General features: G+C 49.8%; 1 protein-coding gene across 1 annotated transcript; it reads right to left on the reverse strand.

Moving 5' to 3' along the window:
• Positions 1-1,420: 1,420 nt before the first annotated feature.
• MB (myoglobin) lies at positions 1,421-10,896 on the reverse strand. The gene is made up of 3 exons (XM_004373813.3): positions 10,732-10,896; positions 5,219-5,441; positions 1,421-1,567 (listed from the first exon to the last, which is right to left on the reverse strand). The coding sequence occupies exons 1-3, from the start codon at positions 10,824-10,826 to the stop codon at positions 1,421-1,423; spliced, it is 465 nt and encodes a 154-aa protein (XP_004373870.1). The 5' UTR covers positions 10,827-10,896.
• Positions 10,897-12,114: the final 1,218 nt, after the last annotated feature.

Here is a 12,114-nt window from a genome sequence, read left to right on the forward strand (position 1 = left end):
TGGCCTGTGTTTGTAAGTTGTTCCCCACGTGTCTGCCTTTCCTCTGTGGTCAGAAGGTCAATGCCAGCCTCTGACTTGTCACTTATCTTGGTCTCTCCAGCTGCCCACAGCTGGGGTCCCTGCTGCCTTCCAGACCAGGCTGGAATCCCAGCTCGGCACCTACTAGCTGAGTGACCTTGGGCAGGTGGCTTAAGTTGTTGGGACCACAGTGACCTCCCTCTCCCTGGTCCTTGCCCTCCCCTCCGGGCTCCTCTCTGGCAGCCCCTGTGCGCTGATTTCCAACACTGCAAAGGCCTGTGGGCTGCCCACTCCCCAACCAGACAAGGCGCTCCCAGGCCAGGACTGAGACTAGGCCCTCCGCCTTCCGAAGCCTGCACTCTGCCTGTACCAAGGGGCGGCCTAAGGAAGCTGAGCTCCTTGCCTCTCTTCCTCCTCCCCCTCCTCCTCTTTGTCCTCCTTCTTCCCCCTCGCCTCCTCCTTCCTGAGACTCCTCTCCCCCTCCTCTTCCCCACAGGCATGCGAGCACACACACACACACACACACACACACACACACTCGCACTGTCTGCCTTCCTGCCCTTCCTCTCCTTGGGCCCATCCACCTGCTCTAACCCATTGCCCTGGAATCGACTCCAACCCATAGTGACCCTATGGACAGAGTAGAACTGCCTCATAGGGTCTCCAAGGCCGGAATCTTTAAGGAAGCAGACTGCCTCATCTTTCTCCCGTGGAGTGGCTGGTGGGTTTGAATCACTGACCTTTCAGTTAGCCGCTGAGCACTTAACCACGGCACCACCAGGGCTTCTTTCCTGCTCTAGGGGATGAAAAACACCACGTGGAGACTGAGATGTTGCAGGGTCTTTTATTGAAACCAGGTGAGTCACCCCATTAACTGAGAAGATGCACTATGTTCCAGACACCCAAACACCTCCCTTGGGCTGGGCTGGGCTGGGCATGGCTGTTCTGCCCTCCCAGACCTCCTCGTGGCAAAGGAACTCTCTGCTGCCTTCAGGGGCAGTAATGAATCAGAGAATTTTTATGGCAGGGGCTTAGATTAGGGCTTGGGTTCGGGTTGATGGTGAGGGTAGGGCTGTGGATCCGTTTGGAGGTTAGGAGGAATTGGGTGGGGATTCAGACACGAGGAGGGTTAAGGATGACCCAAACCCTGCAGGCCACTGTGAATGATTTCACCTGAGCAAAGGGTTGGCTGCTCCCAGCCCCCAAGGTGATGACCCTCCACGGAAGCCCTTCCCTGGGCTTGGGGAGCGATTAAGGACATCTGCCTCCAGCTCCCTGCTCTCCTGCCCACCTTTCATAAACAAAGCAGACACTCCAAACAAATTCTACATTGCTACATTAGGCTCGGCACCACCCTCCTCTGGGTCCCAGGTCCCAGGTGGGTGGGGCTGGCAACAGAAGCCTAGCCCTGGAATCCCAGCTCCTTGTAGTTGGCAGCCATGGCATTCCGGAACAGCTCCAAGGCCTTGCTCATGGCTCCCTGGGCATCAGCGCCAAAGTCTCCAGGGTGCTTGCTCTGCAGAACGTGGATGATGGCTTCCGAGATGAACTGCAGATACAGGAGATGAGAGGGGCGCTGGTCACTGGGGTGGGACAAGCCAGGAGCCGGCAGGGCGTCAGACACATCCCACTTTCTCTATTTCAGGCATATTAATGAACACTTACTATGCATCAGGCATGGCTCTGAGTGATCTCCATGGGTTAACTCCTTTAGTTTCACAAGCCCGTGAGACAGTGGCGACAACCCTTGCTTTACAGATCGGGAAACTGAGGCACAGAGAAGTTAAGCTGTGTGCCCAAGGTCATGTAGCCAGAAAGGGGCAGAGCTGGGATTTGAACCCAGGTGCCTACACTTTTATCACTACCCTCTGCTACCACTCAGGACGGGGACCCAACCAGCAACTGGGCTTGGGGCAACATTGACATAGGGGCTGCAGGGAAAAAAGGGAAATGCTCAGATTCTGTGATTTTATCAAGGATTTTTTAGTCAGAAAATCTAGAAGAAACTTTCCATTTGCATGTGTTTCCATTTTGTACTTAATGATTTAGTATGGTTATAGCTTTGAATACTCTGTTTTGGGGGAGTATCATATTTTCTGGGCCAAGCACAGAAATATTGATGGGAGGGAAGGAGGGAAGGAAAGGAAGAGGAGAGGGATGAGGCTGTGGCTCTCCCCCAGGACTGATAACACCTTATATCAGTGTCACCATCACCGCTCACGCTGACATCCACAATCCCATTACCAGGAAAATGAAGCTAGTACATAGAGACCATGGCGAGAAATGTCTTGGAAGAAGTACAGCCAGAATGCTCCTTAGAAGCAAGGATGGTGAGACTATGTCTCACATAGTTTGGACAAGTTGTCAGGAAGGATCAGTCCCTGGAGAAGGACATCATGCTTGGTAAAGTAGAAGGTCAGCGAAAAAGAGGAAGACCCTCAAAGAGATGGACTGACGCAGTGGCTGCAACAATGGGCTTAAGCATAACAACTGTTGTGAGGATGGCACAGGACCAGGCAGTGTGTCGTTCTGTTGTACATGGGGTCACTATGAGTCAGAACTGACTCCACAGCACCTAACAACAATATGGCAAGATAGGAGCCTTTATGGTGCAGTGGTTAAGAGCTTGGTTGCTAACCAAAGTGTCAACAGTTCGAATCCACCAGCTGCTCCTTAGAAACCCTACGGGGCAGTTCTACTCTGTCCTGTAGGGTTGCTATGAGTTGTAATCAACCCGATGGCAAGGGGTTTGGTTTTTTTGATTTATGGAGAGAAAATGGAGACAGCACGGGACTGCCTTAAGGATTGAAAGACCTCATGGATGTAAAATTGTTGTTGTTGTTGTCAGGTGCCGTTGAGTCGGTTCCAACTCCCAGTGACTCAGTGCACAACAGAACGAAACACTGCCCAGTCCTGTGCCATCCTCACAATCGTTGTTGTGCTTGAGCCCATTGTTGCAGTCACCGTGTCAATCCATCTCGTTGAGGGTCTTCCTCTCTTTCCCTGACCCTCGACTTTACCAAGCATGACATCCATCTCCAGGGACTGGTCCCTCCCAATAATATGTCGGAAGTATGTGAGACGTAGTCTGGCACATAAAATTGCTACTGTGCTTTTTGTCCCCGGGTGATACAAACAGTTAAGCTTTTGACTACTAGCTAAAAGGTTGGTGGTTTGAACCCACCCAGAGGTGCCTTGGAAGGCAGGCCTGGTGATCTGTTTCCAAAAGGCCACCATCTTGGAAACCATATAAGAGCAGTTCTACTCTGCACACACAGGGTTGCCGTGAGTTGGAATTGACTTGACGGCAACTAACAACAACAATCACACATCACTAGGGTATAGAAATGAAAGAGAGCCCATTTCTGCTCTTGAGGCACTCATGTCCCAGTGGGGGAGATGGCTGTGTAGAGATAAATTATAACACAGTCCGGAAGGCACTATGACAGAAAGCACCAAAGGGAGCTAGCAGATGGAGCCACTGAACACCTCGTGGGCTTGGGAACAAAAACAGAGAAGGTGGCTTCTGAGCTAGCGGGTGAACAGAGATTTACCAAGAGAAGACCACAGGGACCACAGCACTGCAGAATCTCCAAGGCAGGACTGGCTCAGCACCATCTGTGAGCCCTGTGGTGCAGAGTAGGCTGGGCAAGCAAGATTGTGTGTGGGGGCAGGGAGAATGCAGGGAAGTGAGGCTTAAGACAGATGTGGTGGTGGTTGTTGATGGGACATATTGTGCCAAGTGAGATTAAGAGCTTGGGTTCTGGAGTACCATAGATCTGACTACTTCCTGGTGTATTAGCTGTGTGACCTTGAACAAGCTACTTAATCTCTCTGAGCCCCTAGTTTTCAAATCTGTACAATGGAGATGAGAATGTTACCTGCCTAGGGCACAGATTGCTAATTGCCTACCTGATAATCATTGTCCTCGTCTTCCTTGGCAACAGAACACTGGTTTTATTTGGGTGGCAACAGACTACATAATCCAGCTTCCCATGCAGATAGACATGGCCTTGTAACTAAGCTCTGGCCAATGAGATGTAAACAAAACATGTTGGATAAGATTTCTGGGAAAACTCCTTAAAAGACAGCCTTCCTCTCTTCTTCCTGCTTCCTGTTTGGAATACGGACCAGATGGCAGGAGCCCTAGCAACCATCTAGGGTCATGAGGCAACCTTGAAAATGGACACGATATGCTAAGGATGGCAGCACAGAAAGAAAGAGCCTGTGTCTCTGGTAACTGTGATGCCACCACACCAGCTCTGGACCCCCACTTCTGAAACTTCTTTTATGTGAGAGGAAAAGAAGACACTGAATGCAATCCCTAACCTTTTGGGGTTATTGTGAGAATTCCATGGGATGACCCAGGTAAATGCTTACCGTGGCCTATCCTAACTGGTAGCTGTCACCATTATCTCATCCTAATTACTACACCAGCCTTCCTGTTGCTCCCACCCCCAAGGGAAGCACTTATTCATAGGGTCCTTTACTCCCCAGCTCCCTCAATGCTTCCTCTCCTTCCTCCCCGCTCCTCCCACCAGTTATAGAGAGAGGACCTTAAGCTCAGGCTCCCCTAGGTCCACCCAACTTGTCTTCCCATCTAAGGAGGTTCAAACCAATTGCTTGTTCCTGAGACACCTGAGGTTCTTCACCTGTAAAGGTCCTAGAACCAATAGAGCCAGCCTGCTGGCCACCCCACCACAGAATTGATCAAGTGCCACTAAATTCATGTCATATGAGTCCTGATGTCCTAGACTCCAAATCACACAGGGTTTAGGACCCGGAGTTCTGGAGTAACGGAGACCTGAGTTGGAATCCTGACTTTGCCATTTGCTACCTCTGTGACCATGGGCAAGTTGCTTCACCTCTCTGTGCCTCGGTTTCCTCATCTGTCCAGTGGAGGTGATAGTGGCCTCTACCTATGGAAATGCTGAAAGTTGTGAACTCAATGTCCATTCTCCCCTCTTCCTTGGTAACCATATACTAATTTTACTTGAGGAAGAAATATGTTCACTCTCAATGACCCCAGGAGGAAGGCCAAGTGGATGACATCCTTATTTTACAGATGAGAAAACCAGAACACAGAGGAAGTGACAAAGTCAAGGTCATCCATCAAGTTAGCGGACAAGCTGGGACTCAAACCCAAACCTCATCCTCTCAGAGGCCTCTCCCTGCATTCTCCATCTGCCCTGGCTCCTACCTCCAGGTACTTGACAGGGATCTTGTGCTTGGTGGCATGGGACTGGGCCAAGGGCTGAATCTCCGCCTGGTGATGCCCCTTCTTCTTCAGGATGCCCCCCAAGGCAGTAAGCACGGTGACGCCGTGCTTCTTCAGGTCTTCACAGGCCTTCATTTCTTCCTCTGACTTCAGGTGCTTGAACTTGTCGAACTTCTCCAGGGTCTCAGGATGACCCTTGAAGAGGCTGTTGGCACAAGAGGCTGGAGTCAGAGACTGGGATGTACAGTGGGTCTGGAGGCAGCCAGAGTTCAGGTCTGGGCTCCCCTATTTCCCAGCTGGGTGAGCTTGGGCAATTAACTTCACCTCTCTGTGCCTCTGCTTTCTCATCTGAGGAATGGGGATACCAGTGGTCCCTACCTTACAGAAGTGTTGTGAGGATTAAATGAGATAGGATATGCTAAGTGCCAGCAGGGGGTCTTTCACACAGTAAGTTTGTGTAAATGTTTGCTATTTTCTCCTTCTCTTTCCTCTCCTCCTCATTCTTCTCCTTCTCCTCCTCCTTCTCATTTAATAAGCCTTGTAAGGATGGCAAGACTGCGTCTCACATACTTTGGACATGTTATCAGGAGGGATCAGTCCCTGGAGAAGGACATCATGCTTGGTAAAATAGAGGGTGAGTGAAAAAGAGGAAAACCCTTAATGAGATGGATTGACCCAGTGGCTGCAACAATGGGCTCAAGCATAACAACGATTGTGAGAACGGTGTGGGACTGGGCAGTGTTTCCTTCTGTTGTACACAGGGTCGCTATGAGTCGGAACTGACTCGACAGCACCTAACAACAACAGCTTGAGGGACGTAGGTCCCTGGCTGGAGCAAACAGTTTGTGCTTGACTACTAACCTAAAGGTTGGCAGTTTGAGCCCACCCAGCAGCACCATGGAAGAAAGGCCTGGCAATCTCCTTCCATAAAGATTACAGTCAAGGAAACCCTATGGTGCCGTTCTACTCTGTAACACACAGGATCACCATGAGTTGGAATTGACTTGATGGCAACAGTCTTATGAGGTGGATGCCATTCTATGGACAAGGAAATAGAGAAGGACTAAGTAATTGCCAGCCTTCTAACCCAGGCAGTCTAGCTTCATGTCTATACCCTTGATGACTACTCATGCTTTGTTTTTTCTTACACAAAGATACTTATTTGCATACATGATGCACACACAAAAATGTCCACTCAAGAGTGTATACACACACGCCTTTTCTTATGGATGCGTGTGCACATTCACATACGCCTACATAGACACACGTGAACAAAACATATACAGAGGTACTCATATGTTTCACAAGCACACACCCATACACACAAGCACACACAAAGGCACACCTCCACACACACACACAGGTACTCATAAATGTCTTCTGAGCACACACTCATACGCACATGCACACACGCAGGCACACTCCCACACAGACACATATTCACAAGCATGCATCACGTAGCACGGACAGAGAGCAATCACTTCCCCCGGGAGCATATCTTGTGCTTCCCCAGAATGCCCATTCCTACCCACAGCCATGCCCAATGTCACCACCTCACCCCAGGGCCCGTCCAAAGTCTTGTGCTCCACTGACAGCTTGTCTCTGGCACCTTTCACCCAAGGGTCTCCAAGCTCCTGACTATTATTATCTGGTGACAATGATCCTTGTACTCCCGCCTGACAGATGGGAGACCTGGCACCACAGACAAAGGCCTGAGGCCAGGACACTAGGGGGAGACTGTCTGGGGCGGAAGAGGACTGAGGACCTGGGACCCACAATGCAGCTGGGCATCTTAGACATTTGAGAGCCCCTTCTCCCAGATGTCGGAGGAAAGATCAGGGGATTGAGAATTAAGGAAGCTGGATCTGCCTCCAGCTCTGTCTCCAACATGCTGTGTGACATTGAAAAAGTCACTCACCCTCTCTGGGTCTCAGTTTACCCATCTGTAAACCAAAGGGTTTGTCTAGATGATTTCTCAGTCTCCAGATTTTAAGGCTTGCCCTCCGCCTACCCTCCACTCTCAGGCACCAGTCAGAGCAGGAGCCCAGATTTATTTTTAAACAGTCCAGAAGAATCAGGCTAATTAGTTCCCCCGCCTAGTCTGGCACAATACATCTGTCTGCTTCCCTTGTCCCCAAGTCTTACACCTGGGAGCCCCCAGGGTGGCCACAGAAGGCCAACTTCTCCGATTTGTCTGACAGCAGCAACTCAGAAAATGAGCAGAGAGAAGCCCCTCACCTTTGTGGAAATAGGTGGAGGGCCTTCCCACTAGTGTTTCAGAAACCTGCACTTGCCTTGTGTATTTATCTTCGATCCTATTGTCAACCTGCCTGGTTTATCCGACAGGTCTCCAGACAAGTCAGAGGGCAAAGAGGTCATTTCCCAGCTGTCCTCTGAACTGAAGCCCAACTGGATATCCACATGGAAGACTGAGAATTCGCTCAGACCTGTGAAAACCCTTCTCTGTTCTAGAGCAAAAGAACCAGAGTGGGGATGGGCACTCATCTCTCATGTAGCAAGATGGTGGGGCAGTGTGCATAGTGATCAAAAGCAGGATGCTGGACCCAAGCTGCCTAGTTTGAATAGCAGCTCCCCTCTTACTTGGTGTGTGACATTGGTCAAGTTACTTAACCTCTCTGTGAAATGTAGATGATAATATCTACCTAATAGAACTGTTGTGAGGTTTAAATAAGTTGACATGTGGGAAGCATTTAACACAGTGCCTGGCAATCAGTATGTTTGTGCTGTATTAATCTTTGCTATCCTCCTTATCATAACCACCATCATCACCATAATTTTTATCATCTCCACTATTATCACCATCGTCAACTCCATCATCATCTTTACCATCATCATGACTGACATCATCATCACCATCACTGTCACCATCATCATCGTCACCACCACCATCATCATCACCATCATCAACATCATTTTCATCATCTCCACCACTGTCATCACCATCAGCAGCAGCAGCAGCTCCATCATCATCTAGCACCATCATGACCAACATCATCATCACCATCACTGTCACCATCATCATCACCACCACCATCATCATCACCATCATCAACATCATTTTCATCATCTCCACCACTATCATCACCATCAGCAGCAGCAGCAGCTCCATCATCATCTACTGCCATCGTGACCAACATCATCATCACCATCACCGTCACCATCATCATCATCATCGTCATTGTTAGGACCAGGAATTTTAGGTTCTGCCTATAGCTGCCGTTGGCTGACTGAGACACTCAGGCTCAGATTCCTCCCTATAACATGAAAAATATTGGCCAGTATTGGTTTTCAAACTTTTCATGGCCTGAAAATCCTTTGGTCAAACGAAAGAAGCAAAAATCAATGAAACAGAAAAGGAAAGGCAGGAGCCTGGAGCCCACTCAGCAGCCTGCCTCCGGAGACAGAATCTCCAACTGATCTTTCAGCTTTTACGTTCTAGAACTCTATGATCATGTACTTGCAGTGAAGGCCTCAGTGTTTTACCAACAGACTCGAGTTAACAGAATGGTCTCTCTTTTATAATCAGAGGATTCAGAGACAAGTCCTTTCCAAGGTCAGTAAGAAAGCCCAGGTTCAATATCATAAACAGAACCAGAGGCCCGCCCCCATGAGGGCATTTACAGCCCTGGGCATTAGCACTGTCTTCCCTCCCCCACCCAAACACTGGAATCCATTGGCATGTCTCTGCCCTTTCTGCACCTAAGACGTGACAGGGCTTTGGGCACTCTGGGGACCTTCCAGGGGCCAGAAGTCTCACACATCACATCGCCTCCCTGGCTCCTGTCCCCTTGGAAGGTCCACCCTGGGAAGGGAGGAAATGTTTCCCTGATGACACCATATCCCAAGGCTCCTCAAGACACCCAAGTCACTGCCTCAGGGCTGGCAGCCCCCAGATCACCTTGGAAAGCCTCCCTCCACCATTGATCTGCAAACTCTAGTCTACCCCTCATCTTCAACACCCTGCCTCCTCTCCAAAAACAAGAGCGGATCATGGACTCAGAGAATCCCAGGACATGGGAACAGAAAAGGATCTCAGAGATCATGTAGACAGTCCTTCACTCAACCAATAGGGAGATAGGACCCAGAGAAGTGTAGTGACTTGTCCAAGGTCACATAGCAAATGAGTGGCTGAGGAGTTGATGTCAACTTGGGGAGAGCCTTTCAGAGACTCAGGATGTCCTTTCAGGAGACATCAATGCAGCCCTGGTAGCCAGCTGACAGAGACAAGAGGAAGAGGACATAGGGAACACCCCAAGATGCCAGTTAGAGTCAACAGAGACCTTGACTGTCCTTCCTCAAGTGTTTCTAGCACTGACCTGTAAAGGTTCAAACCTCAGATAATTGAGATTCCAGGACTGGCCATTCTCCCCAGGCAGATGGGAGCTGGGAATGGACAAAGCCCAAGGTAGACAGAAAGGGCATCTGAGTGGGACAGGAAAAGCTTCCCTGGCTCATGAATAAGGAGAAATTCATCTGTAAGTTAAAGCACCAAGGACAATCCATTCACCTGCGGCAACCCCAGGGCCCACTTCCTCCAGGTACAGTGAATGTTGACCATTAAGCTGTTGACTTGAGCTGACCCAGATCATTAAGGAAGGGTTCAGGAGGAGAGGTCAGTCTACCACCATTTGGGGTAGAAGGCAATGGAAAATGAGAGTCTATTCACAAGCCATTCTATACTTACAAAATCAGAATTGTGTTTTCTTTGTTGTTGTTTTTTTCCAGGAACCACTTGCTGTAGAAACTTGGAGGCTACAGTATTCTGAGCTCTCAAATTCTAGACATACTCAAGGCCAAAGTTCATGAAGGGACCTCTGTCTTCAGTTTTCTAATTATAGCACCTTGAGAGATTCCCTAGTGTGGGCTTCATCTATAACAGTTCTGAACATTTTCTAGAACTCACTGTATGCCAGGAATGGTGCCAAGTCCTTCACACACAGCATCTTATTTAATTCTCACTTCTACTCTGTGAGGTAGGCATTAGGATTTCCCCCATTCTACAGGAGAGGATGTTGAGGCCCAGAGAGTTTGCATAATTTCTCAGTGGTCACACAACTGCTCAGTGGAAGAGCAAGCCTACAGGCAGACCTGTGTCACCTCAAAGGCCATGTCGGCCTCGGCAGCTTATGGACTTTAATGGGCTTGTGACTTTAGGGATGGCCTTCTCCTCTCAGGCCCTTCTTGTCCTCATCTGTTGATGAGGTGCCTGAACAAGACCTCTCAGGACCCTCGTTAACTCTATAATGTCTGTAATTCCAGGATTCATCTTGGTGGGCTTCAGGCACCCAGGGTTTTCCCTTCTCTGACTTAAATCTCTGACACTTCAAAACAAAGGAAAATCAAGGGGAAGTTTTAACAGCCTCAACTAATGCAGTCAACTGGTGAATCCTGCAGCAAACTTTCCACCTTGCATCTGAACACCCTTGCATCTTTGAGGGGTGGGTGATGGGGACCACGGGATCTCTTCCTTTTACCTGATGAGGACTTCCAGCCCATGGCCTGCGATATCAGCCTCCACCTTCCCCCAGACGTTCAACACCAACTGCCATTCCCCGTCGCTCAGCGCCATGGCGCAGTCTGAAGAAGACAAAAAGGGCAAATACAACTGAATGGGTGTCCTGGCCTCGACAGCTGGGATCTGAGGCCGGTCTGGCCCCAGAGGGGTTTTATACCTTCCTTGACACGGATCACCTGACAGCTCTTATTCTCTCTCCCTCTCTCTCCTCTCTCTCCTCTCTCTCTTTCTCATGCAAGGGTCTAATCTTTTCCTTTCTCTAGCCCTCACATGGAAGCTATTTTGGGGCCAGTGCCATTGTGGGGAGGTAGGACAACTCAGGCCACTGAAGGGGGGGCGTGCTGTGGAAGAAGAGGGGAGGAGGTTGGACCATGGTCTGAACTATCAGAAGCCAACAGAAAGGGCAGCCACCAAGGCTGATGCCAGCAGCCTGAAACCCAACTCTCCGTGCTGTCAGGCATCCCAAGAGGCCCTGTCATGTTTCAAAGTTTGGGCAACAGGCACCTCGGCTGGCCATGGTGACAGTCCTGGCCCTTTGCAGTCTCCAACTCACCTTCCTCCTGGTGCGCCAGATGCCTCTCACCCAGCCAGAAGTGGCGGCAAGGGGCCTAGTGGGCTTCCTGCTGATAGCTGGTGAACCCAGGCAAGTCCACAACCTGGAGTCTGGACTTCTCCACTCAACCCAGAGAACTCCTGGCTTCATGGCCCTGTGCAAATATTTCCCTCTGAAAAGCTCTGCTTGACATACCCCCTCAAGGCGCAATTACTGGCTCCCTCCTTCCATTTATGTGTACGTGTTCCTGTTGTATTGCTTACCTCACTGCATCATCCTTGTTTTCCTGCTGTCTCTGCCATTCCTATGAAAGCAGCCAGTACTCAGAGACTTTACTCTGGGCTGGGCCCTGCTCCAAGCACTTTACATTTGGTAACTCACTTAATCCCCCAACAGCCTAGGGGATAGATGCTGACATTATCCTCATTTAATTGAGGGGAGGTTAAGGACACTTGTGAAGGGCACACAGCTAGCTGGTGGCAGAGCTGGGATTTGAACCCAGGAAGTCAAACCCCCAGTCCATGCTCCTGTCCCCAGTTGTTGAACACCTTGATTTTCATGAGGGCAGCGGCTTTGTCTTATTCATCTGTGTGTTCCTTGGGCCTAGCATAGTGCCTGGCACCAAGTTTGAACTAAATAAATGTTCACTGAATAAAAAGATGGATGCCTTTGCAAGGAAGGCAAGTGGAGGGTGACTGGTCTTATTTTCCATTCGTTCATCCATCCATCCATCCATCCATCCATTCACTCCCCCACCCACCCATCCCTTCATCCATCCATCCACCCATC

This window comes from Trichechus manatus, unplaced genomic scaffold (genome assembly GCF_000243295.1).
Source record: "Trichechus manatus latirostris isolate Lorelei unplaced genomic scaffold, TriManLat1.0 scaffold00027, whole genome shotgun sequence".
NCBI classification, from domain to species: Eukaryota; Metazoa; Chordata; class Mammalia; order Sirenia; family Trichechidae; genus Trichechus; species Trichechus manatus.

Bases quoted from the DNA above. Each gene is read 5' to 3' on its own strand.
- MB (XM_004373813.3), bottom strand. From the start codon at position 10,826: ATGGCGCTGAGCGACGGGGAATGGCAGTTGGTGTTGAACGTCTGGGGG. The intron at 5,442-10,731 runs GTAAAAGGAAGA...TTGTGCCAACAG, and splicing joins GGGCTGGAAGTCCTCATCAG to CCTCTTCAAGGGTCATCCTG. The intron at 1,568-5,218 runs GTAGGAGCCAGG...CTGTATCTGCAG, and splicing joins TCCCTGTCAAGTACCTGGAG to TTCATCTCGGAAGCCATCAT.